General features: G+C 44.5%; 1 protein-coding gene across 2 annotated transcripts; it reads left to right on the top strand.

Annotated features, from left to right (window-relative positions):
• The first annotated feature begins 1,457 nt into the window (after positions 1 to 1,457).
• AADAT (aminoadipate aminotransferase) lies at positions 1,458 to 26,341 on the top strand. Of its 2 annotated transcripts, none has more exons than XM_006181368.3 (14): positions 1,458 to 1,785; positions 4,651 to 4,761; positions 5,305 to 5,473; positions 6,462 to 6,594; positions 10,000 to 10,074; positions 13,788 to 13,997; positions 15,765 to 15,830; positions 17,072 to 17,154; positions 17,606 to 17,702; positions 18,925 to 18,986; positions 19,255 to 19,319; positions 20,588 to 20,694; positions 24,920 to 25,021; positions 25,955 to 26,341. In XM_006181368.3, the coding sequence occupies exons 2-14, from the start codon at positions 4,695 to 4,697 to the stop codon at positions 25,994 to 25,996; spliced, it is 1,278 nt and encodes a 425-aa protein (XP_006181430.2). In that variant the 5' UTR covers positions 1,458 to 1,785; positions 4,651 to 4,694; the 3' UTR covers positions 25,997 to 26,341. The 2 variants fall into 2 exon arrangements, with proteins under 2 accessions (XP_006181430.2, XP_032326738.1); XM_032470847.1 differs by lacking the exon at positions 1,458 to 1,785 and adding an exon at positions 4,347 to 4,488.
• Positions 26,342 to 27,510: the final 1,169 nt, after the last annotated feature.

Here is a 27,510-nt window from a genome sequence, read left to right as displayed (position 1 = left end):
GTCATTAAGAAGTCCACAAATGATAAATGCTGGATAGGGTGTGGAGAAAAGGGAACCCTCTTACACTGTTGGTGGGAATGTAGTTTGGTGCAGCCATTATGGAAAACAGTATGGAGATTCCTTTAAAAACTAAAAATAGAGCTACCACATGATCCAGCAATCCCACTCCTGGGCATATATCCAGAGGGAACTCTAATTTGAGAAGATACATGTATCCCAATATTCATAGCAGCACTGTTTACAATAGCCAAGATGTGAAAGCAACCTAAATGTCCATCGATAAAGAAGGTGTGGTATATTTATATGATGGAATACTACTCAGCCATAAAAAAAGAATGAAATAATGCCATTTGCAGCAAGATGGATGGACCTGGAGATTTTCATACTAAGTGGAATAAGCCAGAAAGATTTAAAGAAAATTATCATATGATATCACTTATATGTGGAATCTAAAAAAAAAATGAGACATGAACTTATTTACAAAACAGAAATGTACTCACAGACATAGAAAACAAACTTACGGTTACTGGGGGAAAGAGGAGTAGAGGGATAAATTGGGATTTGGGATTAGCAGACACTAACTATTATATAGAAAATAGATAAACAGCAAGGTCCCACTGTATAGCACAGGGAACTGTATTTAATACCTTATAATAGCCTATAAGGAAAAATAATATGAAAAGAAATATATACATGTACGTGTATTACTGAATCACTATACTGTACACCAGAAATTAATACATTGTAAACCAACTGTCAATAAAAAATAAATAAAAATAAATAAATACATAAAATAACTGCTATAGTTTTCCCCTTTGGATATTACCAAGTATGCACCTACCTAACTCACACTTCCTGCCAGTAACAAATATGAGTTATTTCCAAAATACAAACAGGAATGGGGGAAGGAAGGAAGGAAGGAAGGAAGGTGGGAGGGAGAGAAGGAGGGAAGGAAGGAAGGAAGGGAGGAAAAAGGTAAGGGAAGAAGGTCGCAGCAGTCATCAAGTCCCCTGCTGCCCATGTGTCCACGCCAGCAGGACCCTCAGCAACTCTGCAGAGAGATATCCGGAAAGCAACTGAGGCCTCTTACCAAGAGCCAGCAAGAAGTCTTCTGCCAACAGGTACGTGTTATGAGTTAAACTGTGTCCCCTCAAAAAGGATGTGTTGGAGTCTTCAGCCCTAGCACCTAAGAATGTGACCTGATTTGAAGACAGAGTCCTTACAGAGCTAACCAGGTCAACACAAGGCTGATTAAGGTGGGCCCTGGTTTACTATGACTGGTATCCTTATAAAAAAGGGAAATTTGAACAAAGAGACATGCATACAGTGAGACGCTGTGTGAACATGGAAGCAGAGACTGGGTGACACAACTACGGTCAAGGAATGTTAAAAATTACCAGCAAACCAGCACCATCCAGCAGAGAGGCCTGGAGCATATGCTCCAGCTCTCAGACAGAACTGCCCCGCCAACACCCTGATCCTATCTGTCCAGCCTCCAGTCCTCTGACTGGTCTCAGACATCTCTTTAAACGTGCTTCCGCTCCCAGCACAGAGCAAGCATTCGATAAGTGTTTAGAAAGTGCCTGGATCCAGAAGCTCTGGCCCTTTAATTTTGTCCCAAGGAGTCCCAAGCCAGGTCTTTAAAAGGCAGCCCAAGCTGTGAACCTTGCTCCTTCAGCTCCTCCCTCGAGAGAATGCCTTCTGCTCCCAACGATTTTAAAGCCTGGTCTGTTTGATTCCTCTGGCAATCAATTACCTCTTCAGCTTTCAGCTTCCGACTGTCAGGTAAGCCGTTCCCCACTTAATGCTTGCCTCCCCTTTCCCACCACAGGGGCCACTTTCTGCCTTGAATTTTCTAAGCACAACCCTTGGGGGTCCCTGCATCCCCCAAGCTGCCAGGATGGCTCCCTGCCCTGTGAAGGAAAAGCCGGGCTGGGCTAACAAGATAACTCATAAATCTAAGTGTAATAAGTGATGGTTTACTGATCTAAGTTCTGCTGGGCTAACTCGTAAATCTGAAGTTTAGTGTCAGTTTACTGGGCTAACAAGCTAACTCGTAAATCCAAGCTCAACAAGTGTCAGTAATGTGATCAGTTCCTAACAGATAAGTTCCAGTGTACTGATTCCTTGGTTTTGCTGCTCGAGCTTTATTGGCTAATAGCCCCAAGTTTGTAATTAACCCTATAAAACCTCATGCACACGTCCTGGAGGTGCTCAGAGCTTCGAAGCAGAAGCCCCTCTGAGCCCGCTGGCATAATAAATCTGAGTAGTCCAATCCTCCGAGTGGTGCTTGTTTCTTGGCTGGCCTGTCATTTCCGTAACACCCTGCCTCTCCACCTACCCTCCACCATCACCTCACTCACAGTCAATCAGCACCCTCAACCACCCCACCCATCCCACACCAGCAGGCCAAATAGAAAATTCAACAAACTGTTTACGGTTGAGACCCTGCATCTTACAACTTGCTGGCCTTAAATCTCTTTAGTTTGGGTTCGTTTAGTTTTGTTACCACAGATTAGGGGGCCAGGTTGCAGGTGGGGGGGTTACTTCTACACTAAAAAAAAAAGTCTGCATGTAATAAATATCGTAAGCACAGACTTGTGCGTGCATGTTTGCAAATGCTAAACTTTAGTGATATCCTTGGCCCTGAACACCAAATACCTTTCACCAAACTTCCAACTACGAAAGGGAAGAAGTTTAAGTTGGTGTTAAGTACTTGAGGGAATCACACTAGAGGAGAAAGAAATCCTGAAGTCTCTAGTAACACCAGTATCTCCAGTTTTGTTTCTTAATTAACCCTGATCTATAACTTCGTTAGAAATAATAGCTACTTGTTATTCTGAGCTGCTTGAGCTAATTTCTAGAAACACTCAGAGGCAACACTTTGTAAAATAAGCAATCTCACAAAGACCCTTAATTGTATACAAGAATAAACTAAGGATCTAATTTGCCTTAAAAGTTGCCAAACAGGTTCTCGAGCCAAAACCACTTGGAGGTTGAGTCCTTAAGGTTGGCTAAAAACATTGTTACCACTCATAATAACAGCTAACGTTCACTGAGTGTTTGTCCAACTTGCTTCCTGGAGATGCTCTGATTTAGTGCTGCCTACAGCCCTGTGAGTAAACTGATGCATAGAAAGACTAAGTAATTTGTCCAAAGACACCCAGCTGGGAAGCCATCAGGTGGGATTTAAACCACTTGCAACCTCTGAATTCAGAACTCCACTGCCTCCTGGGTTTCTAGCAGCTTTGCTAATGACACTCCCTCGTGTTGCTTAGCTGCTGCATAAAGCTTCCCATGGGTTATCTCATCCAGGACTGAGATAAGGGCAGAAGTGTCTCCAAACTATTTATGTTTAGAAGAACACATTTGGCACTCACTCATCCAGGAAGGATTCAATAAACATTTACTGAATGAATGAATTCAGTTTGGAATGTGGTAAAAATAAATGACTCTTTTACATCTATTTAAGAATTTTTAAAGAGAGATTGTTTCAATCTTCTTTCATTAAAGACTAAGTTTCTATGCGTGAAAGCCTGTGTATTCCATTTTGAATATGCAGGAAGGAGAAGTCACAGAGAAAACGGGGGGGGGGGGGGGGGGGCAAGGATGAAAGGTCGAGAGGATTATTCCGTAAGAAAAAGGGGCAGGCTGCCGGCCCCCAAGCGATGAATCTTTTTGGATCTATACTTCCAACCTAATCCTGTAATCAATGGTCAAAAGACCCAAGGGGAGGGGAGACACTAACATTTGAGGAGACCCTCGGAGTGATTCTTCCAAAATCTGAATCAAAACTCCCCTCTCCTCTCTCTAAAACGCTTAGACCTTGGAGAGCGGCGCTGGGAATCACCTGAGTCGTCTTGGTGACTTCCCAGGACAACGTTTACAGTTATACTTATCGAAGGACAGTTTTGGGTCGGGTTGGCCAAGGAGCCAGGCCGTGCAGATGGCCCCGGAGGCCCGGAGCACCGCGGACTCCGGACCCTCCACCAGCCCCTCGACCAGATCCCGGCCGTGCCCTGGCCACCACCACGCTTACTTGAGGCGACTCCAGCTGCAAGGTCGGGAGTCGGATTGGGTTTTGAATTGACTCAGGCCCTGGTTCAGGGCTGCAGTGCCTGGGGCTAGCCTCCAAGCACATACCTGGGCCAAGAAAGATGACCAAGCTGCAAGCGCGTGGCCAGGGTTGATGACCCGGTTGGAGGCGCGGTCAGGGGCGGGGTCGGGGCTGGAGGCACGGCAGGGATGGGGGTGGTGGACCAGGACGGAGGCGCGCGGAGGGCGGTGACCTGGCTGGATGGGCGGCCAGGAGCAGGGACTGGGCTGGAGAGGCGACTGGGGGCGGGGACAGGACCGGAGGTGCGGCCAGGTGCAGGGACCTGGATGGAGGCGTGAGAGATCCGCCCCGGCTGGAGGCGCGGACGGAGGGACCCGGCCGGGGGCCGCAGGCGGCGGTGCTGGGCAGAAAGGGGCACGCATTCTGCCCCCGTGAGTGGACTTTACCAGTCCTGCCCCCGCCCGGCCAGTTCCTGACCAGGCCAGAGCTCTCCCGGCTCCGCGCGCGGGACCCAGTCGCGGGGGACAACAGAGGCCGGGTTTCCAGGGCGAGGGTTAGGAGACAAGACTGACGCGGCTCTTTGGTCTTTCTAGCCTTCCACCACTGGAGGAGGGGCTTGGTGCCTAGAATCCGAGGCATGAACTACGCACGGTTCCTCACGGCCACGAGCGCGGCCAGAAAAGCTTGTGCCATCCGAGTCGTGGGTGAGTCCAGGCCGCACTCTCCCCGGGGTCCCCGCGGTGCCGCTCCAGGCTCTGCGCGCACTTGGCACGGGCCCGGCGCTCGCTCTCCGAGAACCAGGCTGCAACAGGCTGGACAGCAACAGAAGCAGCAAGACAGAGAGGACAGGCTGCTGTGGACACGTCCTTGTTACAGTCCAGGAGGCTCTTCCCTGCACGGGAGTCTGGGTTTCGCGCAGCGTGCGGGAGCGTGCGGGGGGGGGGGTGGTCCGTGCACGGGAGAGAAAGGAGCGCCGGGAAGCCGCAGGGTGCGGGGTTTTCTGTTACTGTGGCCCTCTACTTGCCTTCCTGATCACTCTGCCTTCTTAGTTGGACACCTCTATTCCTTAGTTCCCCCACCAGTGAGACAGATCCAAAAAGAGTTATCCTGTTTCTCTCTAGCATCCTATCAATCACTGGAAATCGTTCAACTTCAAAGTTTTATTGACGATAATGCAACAGGCTGAACTAGCTCTGCTCACGAAGGTCTTCACCCGAAGTGTTTCTTCTTTTCTCTCTTTGTTGTAGCTGACATCATGGAAAAGGCACCGAAATCTCTCATCCCCTTGGCTACGGGAGCACCGAATCCGGACACGTTCCCTTTCAAGACTGCTGTCATCACCATAGAAGACGGACAGACCATCCAATTGAACGAGCAGATGATGAAGACAGCGCTTCAGTATTCTCAGAGCGCTGGGTAAGTGACCTGCAGTCTAGTTGTTGGCTCGTTTTCACTGCAGTGTTCTACTGCCCACTCATAAAGTGGCTGGTGTTTCGTTTTGTTTTGTTTTGTTTTGTTTTGTTTGAAGCTGGGTACTCAACAGTTAGGAAGGTTTGGGCAAGAGTTTTCAAAGAATAATTAAGAGCAGCAATGGTACAGAATGCTTTAACACCCCTGCGTGACTGCTCCCCAGCCTCACCCAACCAGGAGAGAGAAAGGCGGCTTTTGGAAGGAGGTGCCATTTGAGCTGAGACTGAACAAAAAAGAGAGAGAGAGTAGACAGCTAGGTAACGAAGCAGGTTTGGGGAGAAAGGATGAGCCAGGAAGCAACAATTGTAGGTCCCAGGGCAATTTTTCAATAATTATGTTCTTTCCAAACAGGCAGCTATGTAAACATGTTGCCCTCCATTCAGATGTATTTAATTTCATAAGGGCAAATGGAACACATACCCTAAGACTCAACTTAGCTGGTTGTCTTCCAGTGGCAAAGGGTAACTTCTGGAGTGTCTATAAATTATACTTTATTAAAGGCTTGTTTTCTCTGTGACTGAGGAAGAAGGCATGTTGTGTACGTACGAGTTGTATTATACATAAGGTACACGTAAGTCTGTCTTTCCAGGATACAAAGAACTTACCAAATCTGAACTTCTAGGCAGCCCAAGGAACTCTAAGAAAACAAAAATTCAGTTATGCAGTAGGTACTCTAATGTAAAAGAAAAAGTGCAGGCTTTGCAGTAAGAGAGCTGTGGATTCCGACGTCATGTCATTTCTCCACTGGCTGATTAAGTTCATGTGGATTTCTTAATCTCCAAGGCTGTTGCCCTGTCTCAATGTCGTCAAAAAGTGTTGGAGGATTTTTAAATTGAATGTACAAAGTGCCTGGTATAAAGCCACCATTTAGTACCTGTCTACTTTGATAATGATTTTCACTACTGTAAATTTTAAAATATATTTCATGCTTTAGAATCCCAGAGCTGCTATCCTGGCTAAAACAGTTACAAGTACACCTGCATAACCCTCCCACCATCCACTACCCATCCAGCGAAGGACAAATGGACATATGTGTCATGAGTGGCAGCCAAGAAGGCCTCTGTAAGGTAAGGCAGGAAAGAAAGCATAGAATCAAATATGGTCATGAATACAGCCCTCTCTCCCCAACAAAGAGGATCAAGGTTCACTGGTTACTAAGTCTTTCTTGCCTTCACCTAGACTTAGAAACAGAACTTAAAGACATTCACCAACCTGATTTCTCTTAACCAGAGATCCTGTTGTCCATGACCCAGAGCACTGAGTCATTAGGACATTTCTATCAAGGGAATGCTCAACTCTGACCTGCAGCTTAGTGAGCACTGCTTAATTCCCTCTGGCTCTGAGATTCAGGCTGCGTTTGATTTATGCTTCTGGCTCTAAAATTTCAGTATGATTTTTCAGTTCTTCAGAGGGATATCCTGGTAGTCCTGAGATGAAATGTCATTCCTTCGCATGTCTGCTGTGTCATGGTCTGTGCCCGCTGTCTCCTGAGCTTGTCTGCCTCCTGGCTGTGCTTCTTCAGATCTCCGTGTGTGTCTGTGGTTGTGTGTGACTTCTCATCTGGGTTAGTTCTGTCTGTCTCTCTGTCTCTCACTCTATCTGCCTCTCCTGGGTTCCAGCAACTCCACAGAAGTACCCACCACTGGGGGGTTCCCACAATAAAGAGACTGCATATAAGGTTCTCAGTTTCATGCTTTTTTTCTTCCTTTTCATCAATAATTTGTCCTGGATAAAGAGGCTGTATATTCAGCTTTCACATCTAGATTAAAGACAGACTCTTGTTTATCTCAAACCAGAGTAGCTTTCTGTCTCTTCTTTTTTACTGCAAATATGAAAGCTATCATCTGGTTAGCTTTAATGAAGTTTAATTAAATTATTATTACAGAGTAATGTATTCAAGTAATCGAACTTCACCACTTTTTCCCCTCTTTTTGTACTTCTTTTGGAAAAATGGAAGGATTAGCTGCTGTTTTTGAGTTTTTTCTTGAAGAGAAACATTTGTGATTCTCCAAACTAGTATGAAAAAAGTTCTTTTCAGTGAAATTATTTTCTTAGGGAGGTACACTATGAGGTTTTTTTCCCTTTTTCCAGAAAGATGCTCAAGAAAGTTTCTTCTTTATCTGTTGCATACCAGTCATAGAGATGATGGCCAAACACATCCGTAGTTCACTTGCTTACAGTCATGCTTATTGCAGAGACGTCCTGGGAATCTGGTTTACTATCTCTTCCACTTCATTCTCCAGGATGGATATTATTTTAGGTGGCAGTGTTTATGTCCACATCTATTAAACAGGGCTGCCAGATAATAAACAGCCCTACTTCCTCATTTAGGACATGTGACTTTTCCATGTGCCCTTACATGGGAAATGTACGTGCTTAGGTCTTCATCTGATCCACTGATAATACACCTGCCACCCAAGTAATTTGTTCGGTTCTAGGAGGTCCTGTAAATCCTGAATCAATTAGAAACTTTTCAGAGGATCTTGTTTGTCATAAAATGCCAAAAATCCATGAGGAAAAGTAAACGGGACACCCTGGGCCAAATCAGGAAACAGAAGTCACATCTTCTGTCTCAGTCCACAGCAGCCGTGCTGTTTGTCACGAGATCTAGTTGTTACAATGTAGGACAGAGAGGCTTGACCTGGGGATAGTGAAACGGCACAAGGTAGGGAAGGATTCTTCTGTAACTCATGTGAGACTTAGAAGTCTTTTTTTTTTTTATGTTTAAACATGTATTTGGTGGCACTCACAGAAACTCTTTTTATTATAAGTGACCAGACTAGTAAGTCTGAGGGGACTTAGGGAAGAAGTCTCTGTTTTGGTGGAAATCCACAGTGTGAAACTACTGGGGGGAAAGGCAAAGTAAACAAGTGAGAGCTACAACCAGGACGTAGAGAAGCCCAACATGGAAGGACGAGGTGCATCTGGGACGGACAGAAAACAGCATCCCAGGGACTGTCTCTAAACAGCTTCTCAGCCTCCTGCCCCTCTGATTCAGGCTGGAGAAATCCCATCTGGCTGTTGGTATCAGCAGGTATCCTCTCGTCCACAGGTCTCCTGAGATTCGTGGGCTTCCTCTTTCATGGCCTTGGAGTCTCCTTCACTGTGGCTGACCTCCCAACCTTTCCAGAACACTCACCACACCTGCAGCTCCCCTCCAGCCCTTGCCCTGCCCTCCAGCTGCACCCCAATATTTATGGGCTCTCCTCAAGCTGGGACCTCAAACCTCCTCTCTCCTCACATACATCCTTCCCCAGGAGTCACGTGCAGGCAATCACGCACACGCCAGTAACTCCCAAGTGCCCTTCACGTCCACATGTCCATCTAGCCACCTGACCCCACCCATCCCAGGCTGTTTCAAAGGCACCTCAAACTGAAACACACTCACCACCTTCACCCTCAGAAACAGACAACGCTGGGTTGTCACCTGCCTCCTCAGCCAGAAACCCCAGAGCCCCTCCTGACACCTCTTCTCCCTCCCTCCCTCACTTCAGTCCACACTTATGTTCCATTGGCTCTGACTTCCTAGACACCCATCAGGGTTCTCCAGTCCCACCTGGTCAGACTATCCTTATCTTCCCCTAGGACTTCCAGGAAAACATCCCTGATGGGTCTAAAACCTTCCCAAATTCCACCCATATTCTCTGTCCTCTTTATACGTCCATTCTGTAGCCAGAATGCTCGTCTCTAAATGGGTATCTGGTCACGTGACCCCCATTCCACCTTCTACTTAAGCTTCTTAATGGCCCCCATGGGGTGGTCTCTGCCCACTCTCCTCCTGACACTCCATGTCAAAACAGAATTCTTTCAGTTTCTCAAAATCTGTACCTACTGTCACCCCCTACATCAGCGCATCACTTCCTCCAGGAAGCCTTCTCTGAATGCCCTAAGTTACCTGAAAGCCCGAGTCATCCTACCACGAGCTCTCAGAACACTGTGCATCTGGAGACAATATGCTCATCATTGTTTTTAAATGCATATTGATTTGAGTAATTATTTGATTAGTGTCTAGCTTTCCATGAACTAGTACTTCCAGGAGGGAAAAGCCTGGGTCATTCTTCTCATCACTTTATCTCCTTATCTTACACAAGCCTGGCTTATAGCAAATATTTAATCAATTTTCAAAGAGGGAATAAATGAATTTTAGGAGCCAAATCATTATGGGTTTTTTTCCCATCTTACTGTAAAGCAGAGGTTGGCAAACTGTGACTTGAGAGCCAAATGAGCCCTGTCTGGTTCTGTAAACAGTCTTACTGGATCTCAGCCACATCCAAGGGCTGATGTGCTGTCCACGGCACCTTTCTCACTACTGACCCAGAGACGAGTAACTGTCCACAAAATATGAACCATCTGGCATTTACAGGAAGCTTGCCAACTCCTACTGCAGAATCCAAGAGAGCTCAAACTAAAAAAAGGGGGGTTCTGAGACTGGAAACCATACTCCCCACACTAACCTATGCTTCTTTTCTTAGGTGTTTGAAATGATCATTAATCCCGGAGATAATATCCTCGTAAATGAACCGATTTATGCAGGAACAATTCATGCTGTGAGTACACATTTCTACAAAAGGCAACTCTCTTTCTTATTATAAGAAGTAAAAAGAAACCATTACACCTTTAGAATTATCTGTCCACTGAAAATAAAACAGCACCTTTCAACTGTCAACAGGGAATCTTTAATATATGCAAAATACATTATATTGTACTCTGATTTATGTAATTCTTTTCACAAAGTCTAAGTGTACAGGTGCTAAAATGGGGTTATGCAAAATCATGTCCAGTTTTCTTACTATTTCACTTGAATGTGACTCAGTTTACAAAAACATTTTTTCAGTACCATCTTTTATTACCATATGCCTAAGTATAACCATGGGTCAATGTGATGTAACTGTAAACTAACACGGTATAATAAGGACTTTGCACTCCAGGGTTAACTAATGGGACTCTAACATCCAGAGTGAGGAAGCCGGTACCGGCTCTGTGGTGCACGGGTCAGAACACACCACTGTTCGAGTACAACACTTTCAGATATATGTGTACACAAACTGGCTCACAGTCAGAGAAAAGTAATCAGAGTGAATGGGGAATTGGAAATCATACTATATAATGAATGGTTGTGGGGACTGCACTGTTTGCCCAAAAAGAGAAGACTCCACAGGGACATGAGAATCGTCCTCAAGTAGATCAAAGTCAGCCATGTGACAGAGGAGCTAGATTTGTCTGTGCGTGTCCTTGGGTTGATGGAACTGGAACCAAAGGGCAAAGAGTACAAGGAAACAATTTCAACTCTATGTAAGAACTTTCTAACGATCAGCCTCACCCAACTCTCTAAGGAGGCAAAGCGCTGCCTGTCACTGCAGGTGCTCCAAGTTACTCTCAATAGCCAGGTAACACAAATGCTACAAACGTAATTCTAGCTCAGAGTACAGGGAATTTAATGAGATAATCTTTATGCTCTACTGATTCTAACTTCATGGAGTCTCTTTTTTCTCAAGTTTATTAGTATCTTTGTAAAAATGAATATATAAAGCAATTGATGAAAGGCATATTTCCTCAACATGACTAAGTAGAGGTAAAATTTATATTATGAAAACTGCTTTTCCAGTTCCACAAATGGTACTGAGACAACTGGATTTCTACGTGCGCAAGAAAGAAACTGGACCCTTACCTCATGCCATATAAAAATTTACCTCAAAATGGATCAAAGACCTAAATTTAAGAGCTAAAACTATAAACTCTTAGAAGAAAACATAACATCAAATCTCCTTGACCTTGGATTTGGCACTAATTCTTAGACAGGACAATGAAAACACAAGCAACAATGATAAAAATATAGATAAACTGGGACTTCATCAAAAATTAAAACTTTTGAGCATCAAAGGACATTATGAAGAAAGTGAAAAGGCATCCTATGGAATGGGAGACGGTATCTGCAAATCATGTCCATGACGAGGGCTCAACATTCAGAGTGTATAAAGACCTCCTAACAGTCAACAACGAAAGACAAGGAACCCAATTCAAAACAGACAAAGGACTTGAATAGACACTTCTCCAAAGGAGACATACAAATGGCCAATATGTACATGAAGAGGTACTCAACATCATTAGTCATTAGAGAAATGAAAAGAACACAGTGCGATACGACTTCACACCAACTGGGATGGCCATTATTTTTTTTTTAATAGAACACAGCAAGTAATGGTGAGTACGTGCAGAAATTGGAACCCTAGTCCATTGCGGGTGGAAATGTAAAAGGTGAAGCCACTGTGGAAAACTGTCAGTTCCTCAAAAACTTAAACATAGAATTACCCTGTGACTCACCAATTTCACTCCTAGTATGGACCCCAAAAGAACTGAAAACTGGGGCTCAAGTAGAAACATAAATGTTCATAGAAGCATTATTAACAGCAGCCAAAAGGTGGGAGCAGCCCAAGTGCCCATCAACAGATGAATAAAATGTAGTGTATACATATGGTGGAATACTATTCAGCCAGGAAAAGGAACAGAGTTCTGGTAACAGGCTACATGGATGAACCTTGCAAATATGATGCCAACTGAAAAAAGCCAGACACAAAAGGGCAACTATCATAAGATTCCACTTATGTGAAAAATCTAAAATAGGCAAACTGAGAGATACAGAAAGTGGATTAGAGGTTACCAGGGCCTGGGGGACAGGGGGTGAGGGATTATTGTTTAATCGATAGAGTTTCTGTTTGGGCAGATGAAAAGATTTTGGAAATTGATAGTGACAATGGATACACGCACTGTGAATGTAATTAATGCCACTGACTCCAGCACTTTAAAGTGGCTAGTTTTTTGTTTCATTTATATATATACATACATACATACATACATACATACCACAACTTTAAAAACTAAAGTAAAAGGATTACCTTTTCTTAACAATTGGATACTGTTCCTTGTTTTCCTCAACCCCTAAGACTTAAGAATACACATGCGTCTATGTATCCAGCACACGTGCACACGTCTTCTCAGCCCAGACAGAGACTGCGTGCCAGGCTGTGAGGGACGTGCTGATAGTCCCTGTGGCTTTATTTCATGGCCCAAATTGACCTCTTTTATTCACGCAGATGTGCTTTTTAAGTCTGAGACCTTTCAGATGAGCCATGAGGAGGCTCTGGATCATTCTCACTTACTGAGTAATTCTACATTTGACCGCTAGGGGCGTGTTTGCTCATCGTTTAAAAACTTTTTCTGAGACTCTCACTCAATTACTGTTATTTATTAAGTCTGGGTTTTTTCCTCTGCGTTCTTCCATGACATAAAACAACCTGAAGACACAAGACTTTTGTAAAACTATGTCCGTAAGCAAGGCCACTATTTGCGATTTCAAAATGAGCAACTCTGCAAAACGAGTCAAAGCACGTCCACATTCCTCGGTGAGCCGCTGCCCTGATGCACCCCCACCGGGGCCCCAGCACCACCCTGGCTCCTGGCTCCTCTTCTAAGACCACCCTGAACCTCCACGGTACAGAGCAAATGAATGCTGGCCTACCAGGGGAGCTCCAGGACCCCACTGCAGCCTGCTCTGTGTCTGACGTGCCCATGCAAGGCCACTTGTTCAGTATTTTGAAAATCACCTCTGCTTATAACTATTCTGAATATGAGCATCACAGATGCTTTATAAGATTAAGTTACTTTGTCCATAAACATTCATTACTAAACACATATTTTATGAAAACAGTTCTACTGATACATTATAAAAACAATTCAGTTGGAGGAGGCTGGGTCATGATGTATAACAGGTGACCGCTGCCAAGACCACGCCCTCCCTCTCTCTCACATGTCCACGGCCAGGCCACTGCAGCTCTGTCCCACGTCACTTTCACCCCAAGCCCCAGACTGGCAGAAGCAGCCTCATCAGAACCACTGCTGTCTTAGAGCAGAGGGAAAAGGGAAACACAGCCACAAGCTGGGTTTAAAAGTTCTGCTTGGAGGGAACATGCACCACTTCTGCACACAACTTAATGGCCAAGGCCAGCCCCATGGTCCAGCCCGAAAGGTGTGCGCGAGGATGGGTAACTTCCCCCTGGGAATTGACAGGGGGTGTTTTTGAACCATAATGGACTCTTCCCCAGGGCAACCATGGAATCAGAATATACAACCGCCACCCTCTGGGTGTAGAGCTGAGTGCAGACTTGTGTCTGAGGGGATCAGTGAGAACACTGTAACAACCCGCAGCACTTCGGGTTTGTAATCCTGTCTGAATCTTGGGCTTTCTTTTCTGTTTATTCAACAGCTGCAACCACTGGGCTGCAACATTATTAACGTTGCCAGTGATGAATACGGAATTATTCCAAACTCCCTCCGTGAAATACTTTCCAAATGGAAACCAGAAGATTCAAAGAACCCTGAGAAAAACACCCCCAAATTTCTGTATACCATCCCAAATGGCAACAACCCTACTGGACACTCACTAACAAGCAACCGCAAAAAGGAAATCTATGAGGTATTTTAAAAGCAAGTGCGGCGCGGCTATCTTCTTTCGGCCTTTTTAGAAGAGCACTAGGCAAGTTCCCCTCCTGCTCTTCGGGAAGGTAATTTTTAGTAAGAGACCCTATGCCAAGGGTCCCAATAAATTTACAGATTATTAACACTCTTACTGACGAGGAGATTTTTCTTTCCTTTTAATTGGTATTTTCATTAAAAGAAATAGGGTGGTGTTAATGGTGTGATGTTAAATTATATGAGGCTGTTTAATCACTGACCCGTTTGATTTTCGTTATTTTGTGTTTGTGTTTTCAACTCGCCTCCTCCCTTTTCTCCTACTTGTCATTTCAGGCTACAAAGGAATTCTTTAAAAAATAGGAGGCATGCTCCTTTCACGAAGGCTCCTTTAGGTCCCTGACTGTGATGCCTAAGATTTTCACTATAAACATTTTTCTAAGTATCACAACTTGAGACACCCAGAAATCTTTGAAAAAGAAGAGAAGATGCCTTTTGTAATGTCTCTTCTATGCACCTGACTCGGCTATCGAGGCTTTCACTGCAAATAGCTTTTTAAAACCAGTACCAAACCCATGTTAAACTACAGAGAATTTAATCATGAGCAGTGGAAACGTAAGAAAGACTTCATACAGTTCCTCCTACATTTCTTAATTCCCAACATGCTCTTGCCTTCATTTTTCCCACGCTCCCGGGCTCCGTCCCAAGCTCTCAGCTCATTCACACCCACCTCCCACTGCACAGCCCCATCCAGTCCCATGGCTGCAAATTTCATTCTACAATGGAAACGCCTGTCCCCTGACTCCAGACTTCTCTACCCAACCTCTCCATCCGTCCAGCACCAACGCAAATGTCCAACAGGCTCTGCCGACTTACATGGCCAGGAAAGAACTTTTGATTCTGTCCAGTCACACCCTAAACCTCCCCCTACTGCCCCTCACACTGTCTCCACAGACAGCGCCCCAAGAACCACCACCTCTTATCCCCACCTTCCTCTCTCCCCCTGACCCCTGCCTCCAATGCACCCCATGGACGCCACTGCCAGACACACCCAAGCCCACCACCACAACCACCCCACCTCCTCACCCCCTTCCCTTGCGGGCTGACTCCACACCTACCCACCACGTGCCTCCCACTGGAGTGGAGACCTACACCCAGTCTCAGGGTCCCCCGTCTACAGCCACAGTGGCCTCCCCCACACTTCAGATAAGATCCAAGGCCCGTACCTGTGGTGCACAGCGACGCAAGCCGGTCCTCCATCAGGCTACGTCTTTTAGATCCTTGTTGCAGCCACACGGTCTTCCTTCCACCCCTTAAACACCTACTCCTTCTGTAAACGTCGGCCCTTAAACACGCCAAGTATGTCTTCACCCAAGGACCCTCACCTCTCCATTCTTCAGTCTAAAATCTTCCTCCCTGACATCTGCACAGGTACCGGCTCCCTCCTGCCGTCCTCAGGTCTCATGTTACCTTGGCAGGTAGGGCTCCCCGTGATTTGACCTGAAGTAGCCACCCTGTTCAACGGTCGGCCCAGCCCTCAAAACCTCCCACCGACTATTCCTCTGTTCACTGTCCACTGGCTTTTGTCTTCCCCCCAGAACATAAGTTCCGTGAGGACAGACCTTTACAGCCTGGCTTCCTCCTCATCCCAGGACAGCAGGCACTCGACAGCTTCTTGAAAGAATGAATGAGTACAGAGAATTACGGTCCCAGGTGATTTTCATCTTAGATAGCTCTTAGGAAATAAATATGCTGCTTTACCCTTTTTTAGCTGGCAAGAAAATACGACTTCCTCATAGTAGAAGACGATCCCTACTACTTTCTGCAGTTCAACAAGGTGAGCGATGGCGTGAACTCAGGCCACATGGCACAGGGTGCGCGGCTGTAAGTCACCGCACTGATCTGACTTCAGCCTGAGTCTTTTCATTTCTCATATTCTTCTGCTTTTCCCAGAAGTTCCTTACCTTTAGAATAGCGGCCGGTTCTCTGTGCCAGGCGCGTGGAGGAATGCGTGAGTCAGGACTGAGGGCCTTCTTGAGCTCCAAACCCAGGTCGTAGCTCCTTGCACATTGTGCCAGGAATGTGACGTGAATGTCATCCTGGGTGTCAACCTCCAGCTCTTGGGAGTGGCTGACTGATGGCGGAGGACTTGGGAGCTGTTCAGGCTGGAGGAAGAGGGCTGAGCTCGGTCATGATGTCATTGTGGGTGGACGTGGGGCGTCACCAGCACCATGCCATCCGTGTACCTGGCATCCCCATCTTCAGGGCCGGAACTGACCTGCAGAACAATGGAGCTGTAGGTTCTTTTTCACTGTATGTCCACCACTTTCCTCGAGCACTGCTTCCCAGTGAACACCAGTAGCGGTACAGACTCCCAACGCCTGATTCCTCAAAATCCAACACTATTTTTATTTGCTCTCAGGGCTGCAGGGAACATACACACAGATTCAGCCCCTACTTTAAATCTACTAAAAAGAAACAGAACTCTTGGCTTCGCTGTATGGTCTGCCTGAATATCACATCTGCCTGCCTGCCTGCCTCCCTCTACACGAGCCTGACTCCCTTTCTGGTTTGCATTATCTCTTGAAGTAAAAGGAGAGGTTTCAGAACTCCACACTGACCACACTTCTCATCTCCGTTCTCAACTTCTTTGCATTTCTAGTGGTTCTAAGGATGAGCCTTCTCTTTCTAAACAGCCCTGACAGCAGATGGCCCTCTTTGTTTCGGTCCTTTCCAAACGAGCTTTTCTTGAACCCTTCCTCTACATCTGTCAGTCCTGGGATTTCAAGCCTTGGGACAAAGAGGTCCTGTTTGAGGTTTCCCTAAATGCACAGTAATGGCATCTTGAGCAAGCAGAGACCGCGTGTGTGTGGGTTTGCAGGAGAGCCATGAAGACGGGCAGATACTAACAGAACAGGCACCTGTTTCTCACACCACTTCATAGGGCTGAAAGTAAGGCCACGTTAAGGATGTTTGTGCTGCTGTTCCCCAAATCCACTCCCCCCCCCACTCTGCAGGAGGTACTGGCACAGTCACTGACAGTTCTCAAACCAACCGTTATTTTTCTTCCATTTCAAGCCCTGGGAGCCAACGTTTCTTTCCATGGATGTTGATGGGCGTGTCATCAGAGCTGACTCCTTTTCCAAGGTCCTCTCCTCTGGGTAAGGCCCCGGCCCCACCCTCAGGCTGGGTCTAAACGAGATGGAGGCCACCCCTCAGTATCTTGCAGTCCAAATGGGTCTTTTCACTTAAGATGCTTGTATACCACTTGCCTTAACACAGGCCCGTCTGATTATTAACATTAATGCAAGTCTGTTCTCCCTATCCATCTCTGACAGTCATGGGTACTTGGCTACTGATCTAGAGTTGTGGAGGGACTGGTCAGGGTTTTGGCTGCATATATGAAAGAGCACATTTAGAAATACATGGTCAGTCACGCATTGTATTTTAAGTGTACACTGAAATGTAAATGTGTATTCCAAATAAGAAGCTGTTTTATTAGAAGGGTTTAACTGTCTAGGTCCGTCTGTCCCCGGGTCACAAGTCCCCTCCTCGTGCATTACCCACTGCTGAGACAGCACTGGCCCTGTGCCTTTTTCTCTCTGTGTGCAGGCTGAGAATAGGGTTTATAACTGGCCCAAAGTTCCTGATCGAGAGACTTGTTCTACACACACAAGTTTCAACACTGCACCCCAGCACTTTCTCCCAGGTAAGGACAATTTAGGAAACAGAAATTTTTATAATCAGAACATAATGGAAAATAGATGTTGGCAAATACAACTGAGTGAAGGCGGCAGGGAGAGAAACCACTGACTGAGTCTCCGGTTCCAGACGGTCAGAATTAGGAGACCAGACACCACAGGTGTTGGCTGTGAAAAGCAAAAGAGATATGAATTAAGCTGGTGCTGTTTCACAGTGTAGACCACACTTCTGGAGAGTCCGAGATCTTACTCATCTTGTAGCATCTAGCCGGGAGCCCCGTAAAAACTGTGTGGGACAGAACAGAACAGGTCTGGTGAAGTAACACAGCTGTAGCTTCACTGTCCTGAGTCAGAGCAAGGGACCCACACCTGCAGGGACCTGTTGCCTGGCTTCACTGCACATGTGCTACCCTCCCCTGCAGACATCGGCTGGAATGTATTTAATTAAAATAAAGTAAAATTATTTTTGGAGAATGTATAAATTTCTTCACAAGCTTTTGAAAAATTATTGGCCCCCATCCCTAATGCAATCTTGAGGATCAGATCTTAAGGATAGAATTGCTCCTACCTAAGAACTCAAAATGAACAGTTTACACAGAACGGGACGCTGGTTTGATATTATACCTTCCATAAAATGCAGATGTCCCCACGTTTTATCAAGGTGGGGGCTTCTTCCATATTTTTTGTATGTGTTATCAACAAAATTTCACTATCCGTTTATAACATTTAGAACTTCCACTTTAGGTAGAAAATGGCTGAATATGTTATGTAAGTTTATGTATCTACGACGTGTTGCTTATGTTGAGAGAGGCAGTTCAGCATGGCAACTACTGGTGTGGGTCTGGGCTGGACAGTCTGACTGGAGTCCAGGCTCTGCGACCAGCTGTGGCCTCGGGATAGTGACTGTGACCCCGGGCCTCAGTCCCTTCGTCGGGAGAGCAGAAATGACAACCCGCCTCATGTGAAGAGTTAAACCAGCCAAAATACATTCATGTTACAACAGTTTCTAGCACACAAGTACCAGGTGAATATTTGTTACATTTACCGTTATTATTGTCGTTGTCACTGATCAACATTATTATTATAAATCACTGACTCTGCAAAGCCTGGTTCAGCTTGCTGTATCTTAAGGTGGTCTGCACATGATCAAGAGTGATCTGCTTTTACATTTGGCCAGAAAACACATCTGAGAGGATGAACCTGACCTTGTGACTGTGTCTCCTCTTTTAGGTCCTGGTGTCACAGCTTCTCCACCAGTGGGGACAGGAGGGCTTCCTGGCTCATGTAGAAAGGTGCTGTATTTGGGATCGATACCTTACACAAAAATGAACTTTGCTTTACTAGTGTTCATTTTTGAATATTCCACAAGAACAGAAAAACCACTATAGTTAAAAAAAGTTTCCCACCAGACAGGTCACATATATATGCTCTATTCCCTCATCAAGAATTCGACATTTCCATCAAGCCAGAAAGCAGATCCTTAGACGAGACTCCAGGGCCCTTTCGTTTCTCTGCGGTCCACGCTCTAGACACACCCTTCTTGTCATTTTCCTCTTCTAGGGTTACTGATTTCTACAGGAAGCAGAAGGATGCTTTATTGGAGGCTGCAGACAAGTGGTTACATGGTGAGTGGAACACATCCCGTCCTGTGATGAACAGTAGCACCACGTAAGGGAGTGAGAAGCACCACACAGCACTGGTAATAATCCTCAGGGAAGGAAACCAGAGTCCAGGAGTAGCTGGGCAAGAAAACGTGACCCTACAAGTAATCTCAGAAGTAACAGCACAAACCCAGCACACTCCTATGCAATTCTGCTTCACCTGACTGCCACAAAGAACCTGTGGTTTAAAGAAAAGAGACCAGTTCATCCAATGATCAACCAGCAACAACCCACTTAACACTGAGTAACATCTGTACTCAGACGGTTTTCAAATCTTGCTCCAAAGAGAAGACAAATTATGAAATAAACCACACACTCCTTTTCCAACTAGACTCAATAAAGAATACAAACAGTACAGCCCAAGGCGGATTTTCTCATCACACACAATTGGCCTTTTAATCATTAACCTCATTTATCTTATATAATCCATTGCTAATTTGATTTCAGAATGGCTTAGATTTAATTTTCCATTAAGGAAGAAAGTAAAATAAATTATACAAGGCTTTACTTATACCACTAAAAATGCCTTTCTATGAATAATAGTAAACAAAAAGTATCAATTCCTTATTTCCATCCTATCTTATTCCCTATGAAGTCCTGGTAAAAACACAATTAGTATCTTTTTGGTAAGCGTACTATTCCACCATTTCATATGTGAAGTTGGAAAAAAAAGGTTTTAATCAACAGCCAGTAAACAGTAATAATTAAAATCAAAATAATTATTGTTCCCTCTTGGTTTCTCTACTTTATATTCAGAGAAACATGAAGACTACAAATGCACCTGGAAGTCCTGAATTTTAAGTACTTGTTTCATAATTAATTACATTCTGATAAACTTCAATTCGCGGGACTTCTGAACTATAGCATAAATAATAGGATTTATTGAGACACTAGCAGAGCTGAGGAATCCCCTTCTAAAACTGAAGAGCTGTGTCACATGGCTGAGGAACAGCTCTCAGGGAGGGAGGTCCCCGTGCTCTAGATTCCCTGCACCAACTACCCTGAGGCTAAAACCGTGACTAGACCCCAGTCTCCCCCTCTTCCCTGTCACCGCCCCCCTCTCACTTTTGAGATAAAACTCACAGAGCCAACTTTCAGGACTCAAAAAATGCTATCACTGGAGCAAGTTCTCTGGCAATCTTGGTTTCCAGTTACCACAGGTGTGTCACTGAGCAGTTCACCTGGTATCATCAGAGACGGCCTCGGGAAATGCTCTCTTCTCTCGCTTGCAGGTTTGGCAGAATGGCATGTTCCGACTGCGGGATTGTTTTTATGGATTAAAATTAAGGGTATTGACGATGCAAGAAAACTGACTGAAAAGAAAGCCCTTAAAAAAGAGGTAAAACAGGAGGAAAAGCTGTATCTTTTCTTTAAAGTAATTTCTTAATAAAAATGGCAAGAGATGTTTAATTGTTGCCCACTGCCCCAACACATAATTAGATATGTTATCTCATTATTAAGATCATACTAGATTTGGGGGTTATGTACTTTGTCTTCTGGTCTAAACCAATGGCAACACATTCATCTCAGCTACTGATAAGTTTCGTGCCTGAGAACACTCTCTGGAGCCACGCTCCTTGGGCCTGAATCCCAGCTCCAGCCTTTCCCCACCTGTGGTGCTGCGTACCTGCCCTGAGTGGTGTCCTGTAAAATGCAAGTAAGAATCCCTCCCTCTTGGGGTTGCTATGGTGATGAAGGAATCAGTATGTTTAAAGCATTTAGAGTAATCCCTGGCACATAGTAAATGTGTGGTAAGTATGAGCCCTTAGTGTTTAAAATAGAAGGGTTTTTTTTCCTGATTATGAAAGTGAAGGATACTCATGATAGCATTATACTTCATAAAAGCATAATGAAAATTTTTTAAATAGCCCACATTTCACCAGTCAGGCTTTATGATAATTTGTGGTGTATCTTCTAGAGCTTGTATATATCAAGTATTCTGGCTATGAAATTTTTTTTTATTAAGGAATAGTTGACTTACAATATTACATTAGTTTCAAGTGTACATATTCAGTATGTTTAAAGATTATACTCCACTTAAAGTTATTATAAAACATTGGCTATATTCCCTGTGCCATATAATATATCCTTGTACCTTATTTATTTTATACGTAATAATTTGTACCTCTTAATCTCCTACCCTATCTCACCCCTCCCCCATTTCTTCTTCCCATTGGTAACTAGTTTCTCTATGTTTATTTTTGTTATATTTATTCATTTTATTTTTTGCATTTTGCATATAAGTGATAATGTACATTATTTGTCTTTCTCTGACTTACTTCATTAAGCACAATACCCTCCAAGTCCATCCATGTTGTCACAAATGGCAGGATTTCATTCCTTTTTATGGCTAAGCAATATTCCTCTGCGTGTCTGTCTGTCTGTGCGTGCGTGTATACCACATCTTCTTTCATCCATTCATCTGTTGATGAGCACTTAGGTTGCTTCTGTATCTTGGAAATTGCAAATAATGCTCCTGTGAACCCTGGGGTGCATGTAACCCAGGAATGTGATTGCTGGATCATATGGTAGTTCTGTTTATAGTCTTCTGAGGAAACTCCACACTGTTCTCCATAGTGGCTGCACCCATTTACATTCCCAACAACAGTGCAGGAGGGTTCCCTTTTGTCCACAACCTCAATAGCATGTGTTATTTGTGGTCTTTTTGATGACAGCCATTCTGACAGGTGTGAGGTGGTACCTCACTGTGGTTCTGACTTGAATTTCTCCAATAATCAGTGATGTTGAGCCAATTTTCATGTGCCTGTTGGTCATCTGTATGTCTTCTTTGGGAAAATGTCTATCCAGGTCTTTTGCCCATTTTTCAATGCAGTTGTTTGGTTTTCTGATACAGCTATGCAACTATCTTACATGATTAAAATCACAGAAAAGTTTATATCCTGCTTGTTTCACTTAAAATTAGCCTGCAAGGATTTCTCCCAAGTTTTTTCTTTTTTCTATACTTAAATCACATCTACTTAGATTTCATTCAAGGCATTAATTAAACTGAGAAGTCCAAATTTTTTCTATGTAACTTCCCAATTTACCAAATAATCCTTTCCCCATTAATTCCTCTACCATGTTTGTGACTCTTTTGTAAACACTAAGATCTGTGTCTAGCATCACTTTTGTCTTGAAGCTGTAAGTATGAAAGAACAGATGGCGTTCTTGTTGGCAGCATCCCATGCCAGGACATAAGAGACGAGGTAGTCTAGTGGTCAGAACTGGAAACTGGCCGGCTGGACCCGAGTGCTAATCCACTCCCCCGGGGAAGTCACTCATCCTCTCTAACCACTTACTTGAGCACAGGACTCATGGTTTACGAACTGTTCTAATTCTAACACCAGCACGCATAGTAAGCGCTAAATACTTAAATGCTGGGAAACAAGCCACTGGGAAACAAGCAACTAGAAAACAAGCCGCACCTAAATTTTCATGAGCTTAAAACATTACATTCACACTTACTTGCTTAAAATGCACATGCTTGCTTTGTTTTAATGTTTTACGTAGTAGATAACCTATAGCACGTATTATGCTAAAGAAAATTTGTGAGGAGCAATCCTGAGATTGACCATAAGGGCACAAAGAAGGGCGGATATTTCCTTAGGCTGAAACAGTGGAAGGTCCTGGAAAGCCAGATCATCCATTAACCGAACTTGGTTCTGGCATGAAAGCATGCGGTTAAGCCCGGGGGAGTATCTGCTATCTCGAGATGTCCCAGAGGCAATAAAAGGGTAGACTCAGAAATTTTGCATGCCCCGAGGGTGGTGATTGTTCCTGGAAGGGATGGGCCTGAAATTAATCAGTTAACCAGCAAGCAGAACTTAGTGCTTGTGGCATGGAATATCTAAAGCACCCCCCACCTTTGATGGCCATTTTTTCTGAGCTGTATACTCCTAATAAACGTGATGTCGACCAGGCTTTCAGCACTCTAGATCCATGAGATCTTGAGTCCCCTGGTCCCATCTTTGCTCTTTACTTTGTCTCTTTGTTTCTTAAGTCTTGCTTCGCCCATCCTCAGACACAGTCCCGGGCTGCGCTGGACGCAGCACTTAAAAGAAATACATTTTAGTATAATAAATTTTATCATATTTTCTTTGCTTTTTATCTATGTCATTATCATACAGAACATGTGGTAAGTGGCTGTCTGTGTATCCCCGAGCTAGGAGCTAAGGATACAGGCCTCATATTTTACTGTAGTTTTTTCCATCCCCCTTCATTTACTCCATATACCCACTGCAGGTAACTTCACCTTTTCTAAATAATCTCCAACTTTATTGCCACTGCCTTAACCCAGATTCTGGCTGTCTAGCAAAGAGATTACTACCACTCCGTCCTTCTCTTACAGACACTTGCTTCCATCACATCCTCAAACTCTTCCGCAATATTGGGAGAAATGATGGTTTTCATTCCATTGTCCATCAGGACACAAAAAAACTCATCTTCTGCCTTGGAATCTTTTCCCCGGATTACCCCAAATCATTTCATTCCCAAGTCATCTAACCTTAGCAAACAGGGCCCAGATTTATGCTGTTACAACAAGGAGGCACTCAGTGCTCTGAGTATCATGGTTGTGCTAGACGACAATCTGACTTAACACAACCCAAGTCTACTTCTTACTCCCATGAGGTCTTCAAAGACATGGTCTGCAGACACCTCTGCTCCACCATGAGTCAGAGACCCTGGTGCCTTCCACCTTGTTGCTTTGCAGCCTTCAACACACGGACTCCACGAGGACTGTAGCATGGAGGGAGCATGGTGGGTCACACGTGGGGGGTTTTCACAGGCCAGGCCTAGAAGCAGCATCCACGTCTTTGCCTCTCTGGGTGAGGATTCAGTCACATGGACACACGCAAGTAGAAAGAGGCCAAGAACAGTCTATTTTCATGCCCAGGAAGCAGGGGAAACGTGCTTTGCAACAAGTAGCTGTCAGCCACAGAGGTCACCAAGAGCAGCTGTCCCACCATTCCAACACAATTACTTACCATTTTTATTCCTTCACTTTCTGTATTAAGCTTTTTCACCTCTTTGCATGAACCAACTTCCTTCACACCTCAGGGCTTCTACACTCTTTATCTTCTCCCTAAAATAATCTTCCCCTTCTTTTTGTTTGGCCAACACCTAGTTATTTTCCAAGTTCCAGCTTAAAGGTCAGCTATAAATTTGGTAAGTTAAAAATGGTATCTCACTGTTTCAAGGTATGTTACTTTTCTGGTTACATTAAACATTTATTCATGTTTGTTACCATTTCAAATTCTTGTGTAATCTCTCCTTTGTCCATTTAAGCTAAGAGATTAGTGTTTCCTCCTGCTTCTGTGCATTCTTTATAGCACATGGAGATGAGAGGCAGAACTGCCGTATTTATTGTAAACACTTCCAGTTTATATGCTTTTAGTTTTGTTTCTCATATGACACACAGAATTTTTCTACAAGTTGATTTTTCCTCTTCTGATTTTATTGCTTTTAAGCTTAAAAAGTCCTCCTCCTCTGAGATATAATTTATCTGTATTTTCTCTTAGTTTTTCTTTAATGGCACATCACCTGTTTCCCATGAACTCTCTTAGGTATTACTGGTTCCTGGATGTGGTTTTTATGTTGATGACTCAGCTCCCAGCCCCTACTTCAGAGCATCCTTCTCCTTGGCCTCTCCAGAACAGATGGATGTGGTGAGTACAACATTCTCCGTGCAGTAACGCTAGGCATCCTCGGAGTAACACTAGGTACCGATTTATTTTTTGTGTTAATTTTGTGAGTTGCAGCATTGTTTGATGTCTTCCTGGGTTTCTGAAAAATGGGTATTAGTTGAAAAATTATGAACTACCACTAAAAGTGGCTTGACTTCTCTAGACAAATCACAGGACCACACTGGAGCTAAATTTCGTTGTCTCCATGAACAGTTCTCAGACGTACTGAACAGTGTTGGTAGGTTATCAGTACGTTACGAAGAAAAGCTCTTTCCCAACTTCACAGAATTAACATGAGCTAAAGTACAAATTCATGAAGCTATCAGTCTCTTTCTCTGAAGGAAAAAGTATCAGCAAGGGCCAAACAGAATAATACTATTATAATGGATCAATTAGTCACAAAGTCCAGCTTTAACCAGGTAAGAAGCAGCAGAGAAACAAGTTCCTGAGGACTGTGTGTCTGGGAAGAGTCCAGTCACCAGAAGAAGAGCGTGCACTTTATCATCCTCAAAGACCGGTCGGCTCTGGGTTGTGGATTTACCTGCTTTCTCACGTCATTACACACACTGTTCACAAATTATAGAAGAAAAAAGTTGTACAACTGAAACTATACAGAACGCATATGCAACTTAAAGAGTAAATGAAAAAAATTATTCGCGTTGTGGGAAGAAGTGATGATCTCAAGGAATATAAGAGTTAAAAAAAAAAAAAGAATCCTGGGACTCTGATGTGCTTCTGTCTATGGATATCAGCGGACAGTGGTGACCTCCCACCCATACAGAGCAGACGCTAACCCTGACCTTTCAGTGCCTAATCTCAGACTATGACCGACCCTCTTTGTGTAAATGTTTAAAGTTTCAACAGGCTTTTCCTAAATAGCACCCTGATTTTATTCACTTATCTCTTCTATTTTAGGCCTTCCAGAGATTAGCCCAGCTCATAAAAGAATCTTTATGAAGAAATTAAACTTCATAGGACTCACAGTTTTCAGATAAATTCTTTCTATGTTTTAGCAGGAAGAAATGATCCTCGCTATTAAACAGACTAGATTTCATCAAACAAGCTGCATCTGTGGTAATTTAACTGGACAACATGTAAAGTGCCTTTAAACCTATCAGATCGCCAAAATGTATTTAAAATCCACTTACACTTTTTAATAAACTTTCAACCCACAAAAAAAAAAATTTATCCTAGATTTCTGTAACTGCATTGTAATTTCTCATAGATTTTCTTTGAAACTGACATTTCATAGTAAATGATTTGTAAGCAAGCCATTAAGTCCAAAAATAGCATATAAAATGTGAAGTTTTTCTATTTTTAAGAAAATGTCATAAAATTTTGTTGCAAAAATTGTTAAATTTGACCATTATGCACAACTTTCAGTTAGAGTATCACAGACTTTGTGTTATGCCACAGAAATCCGTTTAAAATAAAACTCTGAGACTAGGCACAGCCAGAGGTCTGCCTCTTCAATCTAAGCAGGGAGGAGCGATCGAGGACTGGCAAGAATTTGCTACATGGTATTTTTATAACATTACACGATATTGAAAAGCACATTCTTACCAGTTGTATAATTTAAATCTACTACACTCCTTTGAGGGCCGTAGGATATACTTTTTAATGGTTTTCTTTCTCACCTTCTAAGCTCTTTATTTTTCCCATCTGATTTTTAAAGTAATATATGCTCTTTTAAAGTTTTCCCAACAATCCCTGGAGTGTAAGGAACGAAGCCACCAGCTCTCCCCCTCCCCGTGACCAGTGCTCCCCGCACGTGTCACCGCCCTCCCAGGTGTGTCTCTACGCGACGTCGCACGACCCGGACAAGAGGCGGCCCCACCGTGCCCTGTGGTAAATACCTACAGTCCTGGGACCCAGGAACAGGCACGGCCGCGGTCTGGTCCTCCAGGGAACCCGGGAACGCACGTCCCTGTCGCTCCCGCCAGCCCTGGCGCATGCGGCACGCGGCATCTCGTCCAGGTTATCCTCCTCCCGCATCCGAGAAACGCCGCGTCTTCCGGCGGCTCGGGTCCTCCAGCGGAAGTCTCACCTCGAAGCCCAAACCAGGGCCGCGGGCCCCCAGCCCCCTCCTCAGCGGGAGGCAGGACCGGAGAGGCACCGCGACGAGACCAGGCTGGCAACCCCGCCCTGCGGAGGAGAAAGCAGCAGCGCGGCAACGCCGCGCAAAGAGTGATGAAACCGCCTCCGGTACCTCAGTCAGCTTCCAACAGCAGCGGCCAGCGGGCCGCACCACGCAAACGAGGGCCGGGTTTGGTTTTACGTCGCCAACACAGGGCTGGTTTACAGCCCCCTTCGAAGCCTGGAAACAGTCTAACCACAGTCCGCGGGAATCTGATTCCTCAGAGAAAAGTGGATAGAGCGAGCGTGCACAGGGGACAACAGAGTGTTCCCGTTCATCCCGCGAGATTCCCTTCCCCTGGTCACGTGCATCCCGCGAGATTCCTTTCCTCCGG

This window comes from Camelus ferus, chromosome 31, assembly GCF_009834535.1.
Source record: "Camelus ferus isolate YT-003-E chromosome 31, BCGSAC_Cfer_1.0, whole genome shotgun sequence".
Taxonomy (NCBI): domain Eukaryota; kingdom Metazoa; phylum Chordata; class Mammalia; order Artiodactyla; family Camelidae; genus Camelus; species Camelus ferus.
Note: the sequence above shows the minus strand (reverse complement) of the source record. Positions and strands in the feature narration are given on the sequence as shown.

What these genes read in the sequence shown, in the direction of transcription:
- AADAT (XM_006181368.3), top strand. Translation starts at nt 4,695, where the DNA reads ATGAACTACGCACGGTTCCTCACGGCCACGAGCGCGGCCAGAAAAGCT. An exon ending in CAGTATTCTCAGAGCGCTGG is followed by an intron (nt 5,474 to 6,461) that starts GTAAGTGACCTG and finishes TTCATGCTTTAG; the next exon opens with AATCCCAGAGCTGCTATCCT. An exon ending in TGCAGACAAGTGGTTACATG is followed by an intron (nt 19,320 to 20,587) that starts GTGAGTGGAACA and finishes TCTCGCTTGCAG; the next exon opens with GTTTGGCAGAATGGCATGTT.